At 26.5% G+C, this 18,535-nt stretch overlaps 5 protein-coding genes across 6 annotated transcripts; 3 read left to right on the top strand and 2 right to left on the bottom strand.

Moving 5' to 3' along the window:
• The first annotated feature begins 434 nt into the window (after positions 1-434).
• Positions 435-7,197, top strand: LOC122577720. 2 transcript variants are annotated; one of them, XM_043749236.1, is made up of 22 exons: positions 439-713; positions 1,002-1,237; positions 1,382-1,627; positions 1,718-1,876; positions 1,959-2,101; positions 2,188-2,335; positions 2,406-2,590; positions 2,678-2,997; positions 3,082-3,257; positions 3,327-3,544; positions 3,630-3,846; positions 3,927-4,128; positions 4,217-4,433; positions 4,504-4,661; positions 4,731-4,873; positions 4,948-5,081; positions 5,177-5,303; positions 5,378-5,560; positions 5,630-5,959; positions 6,047-6,302; positions 6,416-6,695; positions 6,806-7,197. In XM_043749236.1, the coding sequence occupies exons 1-22, from the start codon at positions 701-703 to the stop codon at positions 6,975-6,977; spliced, it is 4,263 nt and encodes a 1,420-aa protein (XP_043605171.1). In that variant the 5' UTR covers positions 439-700; the 3' UTR covers positions 6,978-7,197. The 2 variants fall into 2 exon arrangements, with proteins under 2 accessions (XP_043605172.1, XP_043605171.1); XM_043749237.1 differs by lacking the exon at positions 6,806-7,197 and having other exon boundaries at positions 435-713; positions 6,383-6,558.
• Positions 7,198-7,376: 179 nt separating this feature from the next.
• On the bottom strand, positions 7,377-10,488 carry LOC122577725 (DNA-dependent metalloprotease dvc-1). The gene is made up of 5 exons (XM_043749244.1): positions 9,754-10,488; positions 9,496-9,656; positions 9,305-9,413; positions 9,092-9,211; positions 7,377-9,006 (listed from the first exon to the last, which is right to left on the bottom strand). The coding sequence occupies exons 1-5, from the start codon at positions 9,853-9,855 to the stop codon at positions 7,534-7,536; spliced, it is 1,965 nt and encodes a 654-aa protein (XP_043605179.1). The 5' UTR covers positions 9,856-10,488; the 3' UTR covers positions 7,377-7,533.
• LOC122577728 (coatomer subunit delta) lies at positions 10,483-13,629 on the top strand. Its single transcript, XM_043749249.1, has 8 exons — positions 10,483-10,621; positions 10,803-10,842; positions 11,295-11,518; positions 11,639-12,027; positions 12,106-12,276; positions 12,355-12,668; positions 12,772-13,088; positions 13,195-13,629. Exons 1-8 carry the CDS (start codon positions 10,619-10,621, stop codon positions 13,282-13,284), a joined length of 1,548 nt encoding a protein of 515 aa, XP_043605184.1. The 5' UTR covers positions 10,483-10,618; the 3' UTR covers positions 13,285-13,629.
• A 539-nt stretch (positions 13,630-14,168) lies between these two features.
• On the bottom strand, positions 14,169-16,172 carry LOC122577733 (DNA-binding protein RFXANK). The gene is made up of 6 exons (XM_043749258.1): positions 16,154-16,172; positions 15,159-15,440; positions 14,938-15,070; positions 14,646-14,866; positions 14,423-14,570; positions 14,169-14,342 (listed from the first exon to the last, which is right to left on the bottom strand). Exons 2-6 carry the CDS (start codon positions 15,432-15,434, stop codon positions 14,275-14,277), a joined length of 846 nt encoding a protein of 281 aa, XP_043605193.1. The 5' UTR covers positions 15,435-15,440; positions 16,154-16,172; the 3' UTR covers positions 14,169-14,274.
• LOC122577727 (probable arginine--tRNA ligase, mitochondrial) lies at positions 15,592-18,534 on the top strand. Its single transcript, XM_043749248.1, has 5 exons — positions 15,592-16,132; positions 16,486-17,641; positions 17,726-17,853; positions 17,949-18,172; positions 18,272-18,534. The coding sequence occupies exons 1-5, from the start codon at positions 16,097-16,099 to the stop codon at positions 18,420-18,422; spliced, it is 1,695 nt and encodes a 564-aa protein (XP_043605183.1). The 5' UTR covers positions 15,592-16,096; the 3' UTR covers positions 18,423-18,534.
• Position 18,535: the final 1 nt, after the last annotated feature.

Below are 18,535 nucleotides of genomic sequence, written 5' to 3'. Positions count from 1 at the left end.
TACTTTCCAATAGTAATTGTAAATAATGAAAATAGAAATATATAAAAATAAATATGTAAATATTAGATTGTGCCTATTATAGTTTTCCTATTATAACTAAAGAAAATATTCTTATAAATTTCTCATTTTATTTATTGTACTGTATAGTACATAAGCTAATATATATTTCTGTATAATAGTGACAGTCCATAGTTATCTAAATATTTTTGTTTTCAGCAAAGTTTCTAATGTATAATCCTTTTAATATAACTTATTTTGTGGAAAAAATAAATTTTAATTTTTTTATTATATAAAAACAAATCATTTATTATATAAAACTGATGTACCCATTCATATAAGTAATGTAAATATGTTGTATTGTGCTTTTATAACATTTGTTATTATGAGTAAGATTATACTATAATTAAAATCTATCGAGGAAATGTAAAATTTAAACATTATTTTGTTTTAAGTTATTGTTTGAAGTGATTATTTATATGATTAAGGAAAATTATGATGTATGATTTACACATCATATAAAAGTATACAGAGAAAATGTAGTAGGCTGATTTATACGATTGAAGATAATTTAGACAGGAGATAAGTTTTATTCACATAGATAGTGAAGAAGTGTTCATGGGTCACAGAGATAGGGACAACAAAGGTCATCTCTTGACTTCTATGAACTCAGTTCATTTTTGTTAAGCTACTGTTGTACACTATGAGATTCACAGGTACAGAATAAACATTTTTAGTTATATATAACTCAAATTAAATAGTGCATAAGCCATATTACAAAATATTCAATGTTGTCATTTTATAAATAAGTAACTTTTATTTAAGTACACATATAATTAGATTTATATAATCTTCATAATTATAACGTATTATGAATAATGTAATTCGTTGAATTTATTTAAGCATTGAAAATAATTTAATATAGTTGAATATAGAATAATGAAATTAAATTACGTGGAGCAAAGATGTTTCAGCCATTATTAATCTAAAATATTTACTTACAGATATTAATTATGTGTTACAAATACTAATGCACAAATTAAAGGATATTATATTTTTATTTTTTATTTTCTGTAACAATCATGTTACAAATGGTATATTTCAACCAGGAAAAGAGTATATATATTCGTACAATGCACTTTCAAGTTCTGGTGTCTTGTTACCATCTGGCGCATCATCTTCATGGGGTTTTAATGGAAAACTTAAAATTCAAGCAGAACAAAATATTGCTACAATGCAGGTAAATTTTATAACTGATAAATAGCAAAATTTGAAAAATTGATTTCATATTTCTTTTTGCTTTATAATATTATCTGCAACAATATAACAGTAAAATTAATAATTAATTTTATTAAAATCTTTTATATGTGATATTTACATACAGTTGGAATCATTGAAGATGACTATTTGGAACGGTAAAATTCAAGAACAAGGAGAAGATCAAGCTGTTTCAGAAGATGTGACTGATCTTCTAAAACCATTTCAAATTATATACAGAAATGGTCTTATTGAAAATTTTAGTACAGAAGCAATATCGCCATGGTCTGTAAATATAAAAAGGAGTATAGCAGGAATTTTACAATTAGATCTGTCTAACTTAGAGAAGGAAACAGCATTTCATTCAACTGAAGTAAGTCATTACATTTAATAAGAATTTTTACACATTTTTTAAAGTATACTAGTTTTATATTTTTATTTTAACTAATATATTATATTATAGAAAAATCATTATGGTCAGTGCAATATTGAATATGTTGTCAATCCTGAAGAAGAAGATGAATGGATAATAAGAAAATTTTTTGATCCACGAGCTTGTATTGGACATCCTCATTATACGTGGTCAAATGTCCCTAACATGTTGTGTCCCAATGGAGATCAAGTATGTTATATGTACCTTCATTTATTTTACCAAATATCTTATTATTTTCTACCATAACACAATAAATTTCATATATGTGTAGAATCCAATATTGAAGTCCAGTGAGAGATTATACAAAATTAAGATAAATGGATCTTTAAATGAGATTTTGTTTGTTAATGCTTCTGGAGGTATATATGTTCAATCTTTTCAAAGTTTTGGAGAAGCACATTTTCATTTTACAAGGTATATTTAAGAAATGAAAATTATTTTATTCTAAGAAACTTGTTATAATAAACAAAACTTTCATATTAATTTCTTGATATACACAGACAGATCTTTAAATTAATTTCGGTGAAAAACACAGTAGATAAGATACCCATTAAAGACTTATATTTTAAAGTTCTACAACATGAACTTCCAGAAGTTGATCTCACTCAAAGTAGAGGTACTCTTGACAAGAATACTGTTTTTAAATCTGTAAGTTATTGGTTAAAAAAAATTCTTCGTTTATAACTGATATCTAATAATGCTATTACATATTTTATAGATAGGGACTTTATTAGATCGATTAAGTCTGAGACTTGAAAATCCTGGTTTAGATACAGAGGCTGATAATTTACATAATACGACGATAACTGTATTGCTTTATTATCTTCAAATGCTGGATGTTGCTGATTTACGTAATGCATACACAAAAATCTCAGGAACAAGTTATAAGGAAGAAACAATACGGTGTTCAAAATTTTTAATAATTCTTTAAAGTTTTAGTAATTTATATAACATATAAAATATATTGTTATTTTTTTCATGTTATTATAGAAATATGTTCCTTGAAGCACTTCCACAAGTTGGCACTAAAGAAGCTGCATTGTTTATATTAGAATTAATCCAAGATAAAAAAGTTTCGGATATGTCTGCAATTCAACTTCTCACTCAGTTACCATTTCATATACGAAAACCTGACGTTCAATTATTAGTAAATTTACAAACATTTCTAAATTTACCAGAAAAAATTTCTGTTGAAGTCCAAAATACTGCTATTCTTACATATGGCACATTGATTTACAAGACCTGTTTATTGTACTGTCCATATGAGATGTTAGATGATTACGTACGTTTATATCTTGATAAATTTACAGGTACGTGATAAATATATATTAAATAAATTTCACATATCTGTTTTAATCATTATTCTAGTATTATAATAAAACAATAATTCATAGAGACAAAGGAATACGAAAAAAAAATGATTTGGCTAGAAGGATTAGCAAATATACAGTTAGGAAGAGTAGTTGAATTCTTAGAACCTATTGCAAGTGGTAGCAATGCAGAATCACGTCATTTTCGCGTTCTTGCTGCATGGGCATCACTTTCAACTGCTCCTTTAAGACCTGATGTTGTAAGTAATTTCTGATAATAATGTAAAAAGCTATTAAATACTACTTTTTTATTTTATTTTATATCACAGATATATCCTGTCTATTGGCCAATTTTAATAAATAGAACTGAACATTTAGAAATGAGGGTAGCAGCATTGACACTACTTATTGTTTCTAGTCCTACACCAAGCAGATTAATATCATTATATTGGTATATGCAAAGTGAACCCAGTCAACATTTATATAATTATTTTTATACTATTTTGAAATCTATGGAACGTACCACCCATCCTTGTTATATTCATATGTATGTAAGACCATAATTCATACAATTCCTTTTTGGAATAATAAAATTCTGAAATACCTTTTTCATATATGATTCTAATGTGTAGAGGTGTGATCGCTGCACAATTTACACGAGTACTTCGTCCAACTACAAATTCATATTTAATTACTGGTAACTATTTGTTTGACTATCAAGATACATATAGGAAATTTGGTGCTATGATACATGGTATTGTTATTGCTAATCCTTTAACAAACATACCTGAGGTTTTATATGTAACTGTAAATACCTATGGTAGTGGAGTTAGTATCAACCATGTATCTGTAAGTATTTGATTTAAAATTATTTAATTAATTACTGTAAGGTGACATGTTTTAATATTTTAAACATTATGTATATGTAGTTATATATTAAAGCTGAAGGTCTTCTACATTCATTATCAGCACATCTAGATGGTCCAACACAAGTGAAGGATATATTAAAACAATTTAAGTTAGATGAAAAGCAAAATGGACCTGTACATTTAGAAGTAATTGCACGTATTCAGGAAAAAACAGTTTTATGCCTTCATCTGAATGAAACAAATATTATTAAAGGATTTAAATGTAAGTTTATAAATTATCTGTCCCGAAAATTTCGAACATAATTAAATATTTATTGCTTTTTATATTTATATTTTTATTTATTTTTTAGATTTGTCTTCTTTACCTGATAATATATATCATATATATCAAAACATGGAGTTTCATGTTAATCAACAACGTATTAATATCCCATTAACAATGGAATCAGTGCAAGTTACAGATCTGGGAGCAAATGCTAGACTTGCAGTTATTGCAACATCGTTATTCTCTATGAGAGGGAATTTTACACATGTTTCAGTTGGTCGTAATAATCATGTTATACTACGGTATAATAGAATAATTTATAATTTCACTTGTTTGTTGCAATGTTTCACATTATACAATTAATATTTTCAGAACATCTATTCACAAATCAGAAATAATAGAAAATTATAATCCTTTAATTGATACATGGCATAGTGCAGAAAGGGCACATTCTATTCATGGATATCTTCCAATCAATATTACACTTGGATTTAAAGATCGTCCATTCATTTCATATAATACTCCTGGAGGTATGATACTAATAATATTTAGATATAGAATTTATTAAGAATTTTATTATTTATATTATACCTTTTTAGAACATCTTAAAATGGGCATTACAGCTCATGTTAGAACATCCACTAATATAAAAGGATTAAATATTAAATCAAAATTACGTCAAATTTGTCCTACTTGTCCTCAATTATATATAATTACAAAATCACCAACATATAAACCAAAGGTAGATACTAATTAAAAGTTTTATTTTCTATAAAAATATTATTCATTCAAATATTAATTAATCCTCTCTTACAGACAATAGATTTATTTCAATTTGAATTATCAGAGTTAGGAGGTCAAGCATATGTAAAACTTTTTGACTGTGAAAATGTAATATCACGAGAGAAACTAATTCAAGATGTGTTTTCTTCACATCGAGCTAATTATCAGTGAGTTAAATATTAATATATCTGTATATTCTTTGTTATAAACATTATTAGGTAATAAATATCATTTATTGTATGTTCATTCTGGATTGTTTTAGTATATGGCCATTTTTGGAGTTTGCTTTAACGGCCCTTCATTTCTTAGATTATTACACATATGTACCACCAAAAGGTAGCTGTGGTTTAGCTGCATATATTAGTACAATTGATGCGCAGCGTACTCAAGTTAGTATATTAAAATTTTTTATATTTTAATTGCGAACAAAATAATAAATTTTACATTGAACATGTTTTATTAGGTAAAATTTGAATATATTAAAGGTTCAAATCATCATATGTTGTCTTTAACACATCACAATATAGAATCATCACAAATTCTTCAACAGTGGAATGTAGCTGCACTTTACGAGATTACCAGCTGGATATCCGATACGATTAAAATTAAAGCGACTAAAGTTATACCAGGTCAAAAAATTTTGAAGGTAATTTATATGCAACATTATAATTAAAAGGAAGTATAACACAAGATAACAACATTTTTTACTATTTAGTTTTGTTTAGAAGCAGAAAAAGCAATACCTTGGGAATGGGATTTCCTAAGCACTAAGCCAAGTGATCCTGCTAGAATTGCATTAAATGCTGTTTGGGGATATTCTGATACAGCAAAAGGCAAATGCGATGGATCTTCAATTACATTAGATTTACTTGGCGAAATTAGTGAAAAGCAGCTACAAATTGCTAAAGAATCACAATGGCCTTATGAAGAATGTCGAGAACAATCTAAAAGGAAACGTTTTACTCCATTCTCTAATGCTTGCTATGAAGCTTCAAGAGAATTATCAACCTTGAGAAAATATCAAGTTGTTGCGCAACATGAAAATGTAATTTTAATAACTTAAATGCAATTTTAATAATCTATAATTCAAAATATTGTTTTACATTAATCTTAATTATGTAATTATAATCAGATACCACAAAATTTAATGAGATTAGCTTGGAAATTTCGAGCTTTTTATGACCTAATTGGTGGGAACAGTAGTTCAGATCCTAATTCCAAAAAATTTATTGTGACAGCAACATTTCCGAAAGGATCAGATATTGGTGAATTATCGCTTAATAATGACAAAGTAGCAATTGAATATAATTATAATCTTATAGATTATTTTTTAACTCGAACTAGAATTCATAAATACATGGATTTGTCAATATTGAAGACTTTTTTTGGTAAGCTATTCTTCTTCTTTCATGATTCACAATTGTTTAGAGAAATAGTTCATTGCAGAATTCATTCTATTTGATTACAGTACCTTACCTGTCTTAATCACTTCCAAATTTAGGCACGTGTGTCGTGACACCAGACTATATAAAATCAATTCACAACATCACTTATCCTTTTCACAATAAAGGTGAAGTTTTGTTGCTTGGCCAGTGTTATAGTGAAAATCCAAAATATGCGTTGACGGCACGAAATGATTTATATGGTATTAATATCAATATATATGACGAAATAGATACAGTACGAATTATACCTAATCAAACTGGAGGAACATTATACAATAATACAATATATATTCCATTGCCACAAAGCTTTATGTTTCATTCATTAGGTTCAAAAAGGTAATTAAAAGGACTGTACTAAAAAAACAGTTATAATATTTTATACTATATTAAATACTACAATAAACACATATTTATGTTATATTTAATAAGTTTTTATTATATTTCAGAGTAAGATTGGACAGCAATACTATTGATATTATAATTCCTAATCTCTATTTATATATGCATTGGACACAAGAACAAATTCTTCTGTTCTTTCCAACATATCTGTTAGAATTTACCTGTGGTATATGTGCATTAGGCACTCTTGACAGTAATAATTTATATGAGAAACTATAATTTTTATGAGAAATTAATATTTTATTTATAAAAAATTGATTTAATATAAAAAATTATTCAACGTGATTTAATATTTACTTTGTAATTTATGTTCGTACATCACATACAAGACATTTTAAACATGATTAGAAATTGTTGTTTCTAATGAATATATGATTATAAGATAAGAAAATGTATTGTAAAAATTGTACAAAAATTTAATATTGTTATTTACAAATATACTTCCTTTATATATTAATCTATAATTACTTTCATTGAAATTTATTTTTCTAATATATAAGAAAATTTAACATCAAAACTGTAATGTACTTAAATTAAAAGGAATATATTTTTCGGCTTCTATTATATATTTATCAAATAAAGTAATTTAATTACTATTTTTAAATATGAAACAGTAAGATTTATAGAAAAAATGTTTATTAAATAATACAAAACGATAGAGTACACAAAATTTTAGGATTTAGATACATATTATAAAATAACATTCATATCACTCTACTTCCATACACTTATTAGTTAATGCAAATCATAGTCAAATGTTATAGATTCAATGCATTCACGTATTTGTGAGACACACATCTAAATGCTGATTCATTTGAGATTCTATTATTAATTTCATACAAACAGGACAAGGATATTTATTCTGTTCAATTGATACTTCAGGAACTGCATTCAAGATTTCGCTGTTACTACAATGAATCGATGAAGATATGTCGTCATTAAAAACATTCCCAATACAATCTTCTAAATGATCATTTAACGAGACTCCAAAAGGAATGAATTCATTACATACTAAACAATTATGTGAAACAGTATTCATTACATTATTTTTTTTAACTTTTGTGTTCTGATTAGCATTTTTCGAATTTTCGGTAACTGAGAAACTGAATGAATCATCACTAGACGCACTACTAATAGAAATTATACTTTCGTTTATGCTTGTATTATCATCATCTGTATCATCTAATTTAATAACTAAATTATCATCTGTTTCTAGAAGACACTTATCAATATGCTCATTTATATCTATAAGATTAAAACTATTACTACAAATAGGACAATTTACTTTCCTAGAATTTTGTAACTGATCTAATTTTGGCTGTTTGCTTGAAAAAGTACTTGATTCATTTTTTCTTTTTTTAGCAGATGGCAAATTATTTGCTTTTATTTCCAAATTTGCAAAATTACCATTATTAGAATTTTTTATTGTAATTTGCTCTTTACTTTTGTCTACTGTTTTATTTCTTGAACTTAAACAAAAATCTATATGTTTATTCATCTCATTATTTGGCACAAAATTATTGCATATTGGACATTTCACAAGTTTTGTTTGTACTTCATTTAATAATTTACTATTTTTAGCAATTGGTTTCTCCATTTCTACAGCATTAATTAATGAATTTATTGTTTTCCTTGGTGTAGTATTCTTATTTAAAGCCTGATTATAATTAACATTATATAATTTGTTCAATAAATTACTTTGGCCTATATTAGAGCCACCAACAACTCCAGAAGATGAAAATTTAGGTGTACTAGAAATTTTAGTAATACTGCTAGGACTACCATATTTTTGTGAATTACTTGAACAGTTTGGACCTCCTGTACCCCAACCATGAACATTGTTTGTACTATTTCCAAGTTTTTTAAATTCATTTAAAGAATTTTGATTATTTACAACTGATTTGATACTTTTTGGAATGGATACAATTTTTGATTCTGTGATAGGTGAAGTAGTTTTCATAAGCCAATTGAACATAGTACTTGGTTGATTATAATTTTTAGAAGAAGGCTTTGTTTTCTCTTTACTTTTTGAAGATTTTGTTTTAAAATTCTCTGGTTCTTTAATTTTAATGAATTGGCCACCACAAGTTTGTTGATGTTCTTTCCACCAAAAATCAGTTGGACCTGGAGCACGATTCATAGCTCTGCGTACTGTTCCAAAGTATGGAGCTTTCTTTTGACAAGGACCATTACATCTCCACCAATGTTGTTGATATAATCTAACTTCATCATGAAAATTATGATATATCTACATAAACAAATATTTAAAAAAATGAAAAAGTTGCTAAAATTATATAATAAATTATTATATTTATTTTATTACATATACATACAGTTATTTTTGTACCAACTGCTTTATTTATTCTGTTCATATGTTCACAAAACTCTGGACCATGTCCATTTCTGTCACGATTAGTGTTCGTGAGGAACAAGTATCCATGAATCATTTCATGCTGTAATACATATTCATATAATAAGGAAAGCTAATAAGTTTGGTTAGATTCTTTAATAATTAATCAAAGATAATTATACTACAAAAATCTTACTAGTAAGGTCTCAACTAGATCTTTCCTTGGTCTAAGTTTTAATAATGGTGCACTAAGTGAAATTATACATTGTCGACTTCGAGGATGAAAAGTACATATACCAGCACAACTATAATGTATAAGAGTAAATATAATATATGGTATAATAAACACTTTATCTTATTTAGTGTTCCTTGAATGAAATAAATTACCTTGTCATTTTAGGACTCCATTTAACTTCCACAGGAAGCAAAACATTCCAGAAAAAACGCTCATTAAATTGTACAAACAATGTATGAATATTAGGTGTTGGATCAATTAATTCCAAGGTTTCATCAATTAATGTTCTTGGTATATAATCTTCCTTATCTTTCTAAATTTTACAAAATCATTATAATATAAAGTGTCACGTACAAAGTATATATCAATTATTAACGTTAAATGATAATATAATAGCAAAATACACTTACATTTTTTGGTAAGACTGCATTTTCTGTTAATCCAAAACAATTATCTTGTTGATGTAGTTTATATGCCAATTCAAAGTCGCGAGATTTTTGTGATTGTATCATAATTTACAAATGTTAATAAAGACAATACAATATTAACTTAAAATATTTGACTACACAAGCTGGAAAATTTCATTTATTAACCTTAATTCATATCAACAGTATCCTTCATTAGTTACGTATACGTGCAGTATTAAGTAGTTTCTCATTTTACTTTATTAATATAATAAACAATGTTATTGCAGCGTTCTACATTAACACAAGAGATAAGCGAATAATTCTGGTTCTCTCTGGATACTTATTTACAAAACGGTTGCGGATTACAATGACATTGATACATATCAAAATCAACGTTCTGTGCACATTCCATATATACATATATACCGTATTTTTAATACCATATATCGTATTTCTATTGTTTGGAATAGGTTTTGGATAATACAAGCTTAAATTTTAGCTCAATATTACAATATGATAAATTATTGGTGCAGAAATTGTAATCAACATCTATATAATTTATTTGTGATTTAAAAAACAGCATATAATGTAACTGAAGTATGTTGGTATTTAAATTTGATATATATATCATGTTATGTATTTACTTATATGATAAACATACTGTGACATACCAGAAAATTTCAAAACGATACCAATTCTATAATATCGCCTAATTCATGGTACATTCATTTCATATCTTTCGTCATGCCACGCGTCAGAATACTGCGCCCTCTGTTTGTAATCTCATATTTATTGTATATGGAAGATTGGCCTATGTAAAAATTGTATTGGGTTAATCGTACAGCATATAACTAAATAATTCAGCAAAATGGTAAGCATTCGTCTATCATTAATTTGGAATCGTTGACAATGTACGTAAATTGTAAAAGATATTTATGACAAGGCCGTGCGGTACAAGTTGCCACAGATGTCAATCACTGCTCGTGGTTCTAAACTAAACATATAAAAAATTAAAATGTATTTCAACATTACATTATTTTTTATTATTTTAGGTACTTATTGCTGCAGCAGTCTGCACAAAAGCAGGCAAAAGTAAGTAATACTTATTTCCTCTGACCACACCTGTTTATACATATATGTGTGTTCTATAAATGTGTTGATATCAAACATTATTACCGTCTTAATTGTCGAGCAATCTTGATCTTATTTGTTTAATACATTCAGCTGTTTATTTTGTTTTATATATACAGTTACTTTTCTAATTCTTTAATTGTAACATTTATAAATTTAGTATTGAAATAGTTATTTAATATTATTGTTATATATTATATAAATGAATAAACAGATATTTTTAAATAATGTAAATTTAATAATTTATGTTTAATTATTTTATATAAATTTTTAAATACTTATTAAATAACAATTTACAGTAAGTATGTTTAAAATATTGATATCCTATGATCTTAGGGTAAAGTATGTGCTATATGCACTTTTAAATATTGCTTGTAATTAATGAACAAACTAATAATCTTTATGAATTTTAGCTATTATCTCTCGCCAATTTGTTGAAATGACAAAGGCCAGAATAGAAGGTTTGCTTGCTGCATTTCCAAAGTTAATGAGTTCTGGTAAACAACATACATTTGTAGAAACAGAATCTGTGAGATATGTTTATCAACCTTTGGAAAAAGTATATATGCTATTAATTACAACAAAAGCTAGTAATATATTAGAAGATTTAGAAACATTGAGGCTTTTTGCAAGAGTTGTAAGTATATTACAAATTTAAAATTAATACAAGTATCTATTACTTCAATTTTGTATATTTAATTGATTCCTAACTAATGTTTAATAATTTGGTTAATAAGTTTACATAATAAATTTACAGATTCCTGAGTATTGCAATTCAATGGATGAGCTTGAAATAGCTGAAAATGCATTCAATTTGATATTTGCATTTGATGAAATAGTTGCATTAGGATATAGAGAAAGTGTTAATTTAGCACAGATTAGGACATTTGTAGAAATGGATTCACACGAAGAAAAAGTTTATCAAGCTGTAAGAATGACTCAGGAAAGAGAAGCTAGAAATAAAATGCGTGAAAAAGCAAAGGAATTGCAAAGACAAAGAATGGAAGCAGTTAAAAAAAGTGGTCTTAAAAGTCCTGGATTTGGTAATTCTTATGGAAGCAGCGGTAACTTTACATCATCACTTAGTGTGAGAGATACTACCAACTTCGTACCAGAACCAGTTAGACCTTCATATACACCAACACAGTAAGAAATAATGTAATGTAAATGTAATTTTATTAAAAACTATATTCTACAACATATCTTTATTTTATGTATATATAGAAAGCCTGTTAATACTGGACCAGGAGCAATGAAATTAGGAGGGAAATCTCGTGATGTTGATTCTTTTGTAGATCAGTTAAAAGAAGAAGGAGAGAATGTTGTAACAACACCTTTACCTACAACAGGAGCAAAATCAACATCACTTACACCACAGATAATAAATACTGAACCGTAAGATATTAATTAATTTAATTTATATACGTATATGTACTATCAATAAATTTTAAACAATTGCTTTTTTGCGTTAAGAGTCCACCTGCGGCAAGAGGAACGTCTTAATGTAAGAATTGGTCGAGACGGTGGCTTACAACACTTTGAATTGCATGGTTTAGTAACATTACATATTTCGGATGAGAAATGGGGTCGAATTCGCGTACAATTAGAAAACAGAGATTCAAGAGGAATTCAATTACAAACACATCCAAATGTAGATAAAGAATTATTCAGGACACGTGGTCAAATAGGTTTAAAAATTCCTACAAAACCGTTTCCATTGAATACTGATGTTGGAGTATTAAAATGGCGATTGCAAGCTCAAGATGAAACAGCACTACCTATTTCAAGTAGGAATAATTTGCTAAATACAAATTATATATAGCTTTAAATATATATCCTTTATCCATTATTGTGTAATAAAGAAATAATCTTCTTTGTTACTTAAAATAGTTAATTGTTGGCCATCTGAAAACGGAGAAGGTGGATGTGACGTGAACATAGAATATGAATTAGAACAAGTTAATCTCGAATTAAATGATGTTCAGATAAACATTCCGTTACCTATGGGATGCAATCCCATAGTAAACGAATGTGATGGTCAATATACATATGAAGCACGAAGAAATATGCTTGTATGGTCTTTACCAGTGGTTGATGCAACGACAAAATCAGGTTCAATGGAATTCTCAGCACCGTCGTCTACTCCTGCAGATTTCTTCCCCCTTCTTGTCTCATTCTCATCCAAGACATCATATGTCAATATAAAAGTACGCTCTCTTGTATTCATATTACATATATAAATATACAACAAGGAATAAAATTTCAACATTCATGTATTCATAAAAAACTAAATAATTTTATATTTTTTCGTAGGTAACCGAAGTTTTACTTGTAGAAGATGAAAGTCCGGTTAAATATTCAGTGGAAACAGTTTTCTTTACTGATAACTACGAAGTGGTATAAAAGTATCTATTAAAGAGTAAGATAATTGCTTGTGCTATGTACAAAAATACAGGACACTATCCATTGGAATTTTGAAGATAAAGATTTTCAGCTTATTTATATTCAGGTTACAATTTTATTGTCACATAAACTTTACTTTTATCAATGGATGCTTGAATGTATTTCCAGCAATTTACACACATTTTTGAAATGATTTGTTCAATTTAGTACATGTCTAACATTGAACTATTGAAGAAAAGTGTATACAGATGTTTCGTAATTGGTAAATACAGAATACGAGAAATTTTATGAATTACACTTATATCAATGTACAAGAATCATGTTATATTAAATAATTTTATTTAATTTTCGTATACATATATACACATACATGCACAGATACATGAACATTATAATTAACTACAAAGAAATAATACGAACATAATTGGTGGGTTTTTAACAAAACATTAATTTACTCTTATATTTGCATTCACTTATTCTTATTATTTTCTTTTAATATTATTATTAAGAGCATTTAATATTTTAATATTCTTCATTCTTGAAAGGGCAAAAATATTTTTTTATTTTCAGGTCTAGTACTTTTATATACTTTTTTGCTACTTTTTTAATAAAAAAATGACAGATTTTTGTAGATAAAAAAAAGAAGGAAATTAATGTAGTCAATAACTGCATGTAAATAGTTTTAAAAGAATTTTATTTAAATTAGACTTTTATAAATAAGAAAAAACTTATTTACCATTTAATTTACTTATTAAATATGTATAAATAATCAACAAATTGTCCGTAAAAGAATATTTGTTTGTAGGAGAATATAAATTTCATTCATATGCTTTTTTTCAGGAGACATTTACTATAAATAATTATATAGAATTAAAAATAAAAAATATTTATTAAAATATTCGGGTGTAAATATCACTATGTAATTTGTACAATTTTTTAAAACCTATACAAATTTTAAGGTTATATTTACGTTATTTATATTGCATTACTTTATTGCAATATATTTGGTGATATGTTTACCACTTGTTGTATTAAATAATTTTCAATTACTGCTTTAGCTAAAAAACAATTAAATCAAGCAATTTTTTAAATATTTCATATAGCGTATCCAAATATTAATTGTATGATTTTTGCTTACCAGTTAGTGAATTATTTAATACTGCTGCATGATAAGCACTTATATTATACATATTACGACGCGTTATATCCGCTCCTCTAGATAATAATTCGTAGCATACATGTGGATGATCTCCATTTGCTCCATATATCAAAGGTGTATTTCCTTCCTTTATTATTAAAAACAAAAAATCAACATTTTAAATTTTTATTTGGTAAGAAAAATTACTATATGTAACATGTACCTCATCGCTTGCATTGGAATCTGCACCATGGTTTAACAACAATTTTACAAGATCATGATGTCCATAAGCAGCTGCTAAATGCAAAGGAGTCTCTCCATTGAGACCACGATAGTTTTTGTTCGCACCAGCTTTAAGTAATTGCCTTGCACTGCCTAATTGTCCATATCTTGCAGCCCACATAAGACCAGTTAAACCCTTTTCATCAGGTGTATCAACAGTACCTTTATAACAATTTATTAATAATTATTAACTATAATATGTATTATCATTTGTTTGTAAAAAAATAACATACTTGGATGTATGTGTTCAGGTGTAAGTTCACCTTGGCCAGCTAATGTATGGAATGTAATATCGCTACCACCATAAAGTTGAGATATTTCTGTTTGTGTATTACCTCTTTGTAAATTAGTAAGTAATGTAGGAGGCTGGAAAAAATATTAGGTTAGGGAAATATTTATAATATGCCTTTTATTTAAACATTTGAAATAAGATATATATAGATATTATATATACCTTATATGGTTGGAAGGCACTGGTTCTTGTAGCATCTTGCCATGCTCCTGGAGCCCAATGCCATTTAGTTTCTATAGGTTCAGACTTGCACCCAATATTTACATTTTCTGGCTTACAAATTAATGGTCTTGGTCTGATACCAATTGTTGATTCTCCATCACGCACAATACTTTTGGTTTCATTAGTAGGAGTATCACATTTTTGTTCTTTCTCTTCTTCATCATCTTCTTCTTCCTCTTCTTTTACAATTAGTTCAGAGTGAATTTGATTTTCCATACTTTTCTATTTCATACATATATTTATATATATTCCACACAGAGTTATATTAAATAATAAATAAATGTAAATAATAAAACAGTACACGGTTGTAAATTAGAAAATACTTTAATACAGATACATTACGTTTACAAAATTTGATTTAATGCACTATCTATATAAATGATTTATTTAAATAACAAAAATTAAATACACATGTTATATGCCATACTAAAAATGAAAAGTTTATCTCCCGAATATTTTGTATTTAAAAAATATACACAAATGATTTATATATTTAGCTGATTATCGTAATTGAATGCTTATATTCATGAAAATGAATTTAGAAAATTTTTAGAAGATTCATAACAGACTTCGTAGAGAGGTTATAATTTCATTGTTGTTTGACATATACCATTATTTTTATAATTCTTATAATATATTGTATGTCATGGATGTAAATACTTTGCAAAAATTTGAATTTAATTAAACGATACATAAATATTTTTGTGAAAAAAAATAGAATAAGTAGAAATGTACATATATCGTAATGATAATACGGACAAGGTTTTCCACAGGATACTGTAAAGGAGTTTTCAAAACTTATATTTGTATTAATCTTAATGGATTTTATGCCTTACGGATTAAGAGATCTATTTTAGAATAATTTTTATTATTGCAACATGAGCAACTTCATAAGGACTGTAATATTTAAAAAGGTATCATTTTAATGTTATTACCTTGGTTATGGTGTTTAATATCTTAAGAAGTTTAAAAATACATACAGTTAAAATTGATTTAATTTTTATAACTCTGACTATGTTTTATATTTAAATATACTGTTTATTTTTACTTAACCAATTAATAACATATATGTTACATATGTGGATGAAATAATTTTATTGTTAATGCGAGTTATTTAAATTTTGAATTAAACGTAACTAGCGTTAACATTGTATTTACTAATTATAAACTTTTATGTTGTGAAGATCATATTTAAAAATTTCCTACATATCTATAATACAATAAATTATTAAATTATGTGTAATTAATTAAATTCATTTTCTTTTAGATTATAAAACAACTACAAAATATAGACAATGCATGTCAATATAAGATTATGTCTAATTTGCATATCACATTTAATAAGGAGATTGATACATATACCTTTGTACTTCCTTTAAAATCAAAAGATTATAATTTAACAAATAAAGTGAAAGATATTACAGACAATGATTTAAAGGGTGATTTTGATAATATTACAGTCCAAGATAATGCTATACACTTTAATGTGCTAAGAGATAAGTATATAAAGCAAATTTTAGAAAACAATCTCTCTGGTGTTAGACCACCACTTGTGGATATTAATAAAAACATTATAGTAGAATTTAGTTCACCGAACATTGCCAAACCCTTTCACATAGGACATCTACGTTCTACAATTATAGGAAACTGCATTGCTAATTTAAATAGTTTCTTCCAAAATCAAGTTACAAAGATAAATTATTTAGGTGATTGGGGTACACAGTTTGGCTATGTTTATATAGGGATGAAAATGGCAAACATTGATAATATAGAAATGCAAACAGATCCCATTAAAACATTGTACACAGCTTATGTTAATGCTAATAAATTAGCTAAAGATGATCCAAGTATAAATGAGAGTGCTAAGGAAATATTTAGACAATTAGAATTAGAAGATAATGAAGTTTATAAAAATTGGGAATCAATCAAACATTTTACTGTCTTAGAATTGGAAAGAATGTACAAAAGAATAGGTGTAACATTTGATCGATATGATTGGGAATCTATGTATACAGCTAAAAAAATAAATAAGATAATTGATAAGATGGGAGAAATGCAGCTGTTAAAATTAGATAATGAAAATAGGAAAGTAATGCCTTTGAGTGAAGAAAAAAGTGTTCCTATTATAAAAAGTGATGGTACAAGTTTATATATAAGTAGAGATATTGCTGCTGCTATTGATAGATTTGAGAGAAACAAATTTGATGCTATGTATTACATCGTAGAAAATAGTCAAACTGACCATTTTACTAATTTAATCCAAATTTTAAATAAAATGAATTTACCTTGGGTAGATAGATTAAAACATGTTAAGTTTGGAAGAGTACATGGTATGAGCACACGACAAGGTACAGTGGTATTTTTAGAAGATATTTTGAACAAAGCAAAGGAAACTATGAAACAAAGACAATTGGATGCAAAGAGTAAGTTTATATTATCTATAGTCATACATAAAATATAATTGAGGAGTGGTAATGAAATATATCCATATTATTCAATTATTTTAGCAACTAAAATTCCATTGGATAAAATAGATGAGACTTCTGATATTTTGGGTGTTTCTGGTGTAATTATTCAAGATTTAAAACAAAGTAGAATGAACAGTTACAAGTTTGATTGGAATTTAATGCTTGATGTAAGTTATTTAGATAAGTTAAGATCTTTTAAAGAATATTTCAAAGCTATTTAGTGATATATTGTTGTTTAGTGAAATATATATTTTAATATCAGATGAAAGGTGATTCTGGAATAAAATTGCAATATGCTCATTGCCGTTTATGCAGTTTGGAAGAGTTATCTGGTGCTACATTAGTAATAGAGTGTGATTCAAGTCTTTTAAAAGAAGCAGAAGTTGATCAATTAATTTTACTAATTAGTCAATTTGATGAAGTTGTGCTTAAATCTTATGAAGAATTAGAACCATGTGTATTAACAATTTATCTTTTCCATTTATGGTTAGTATAAATATATGAAATAGGTATATTAAAAATTTTAATACATTAATTTTATATAGTCTTTTCTATACGTTTATTTTTTATATTTTTCTTCTCTAGTAAAGCTATCAATATAGCTTGGCGCAAATTGAGTGTAAAACACCAATCAAATGACTTAGGAAACCAAAGATTATTATTATTTCATATAGCAAGAATTACTCTTGCCCAAGGTATGAAATTACTCGGCTTAACACCTCTTGAAAAAATGTAAAAGGAAAAATAAAACTTTTATACAAAATGAAAATATTATATAATACAATTAATTTAATAAATTTAAACATCATGGTTATGCATATGTATTATATAATGTTTTTCAAAGGTTAA

The sequence above is a fragment of the Bombus pyrosoma genome, linkage group LG2, assembly GCF_014825855.1.
Source record: "Bombus pyrosoma isolate SC7728 linkage group LG2, ASM1482585v1, whole genome shotgun sequence".
Classification (NCBI taxonomy): Eukaryota; Metazoa; Arthropoda; class Insecta; order Hymenoptera; family Apidae; genus Bombus; species Bombus pyrosoma.
The sequence above is the reverse complement of the archived record's forward strand: the minus strand, read 5'-3'. Positions and strand labels throughout refer to the sequence as shown.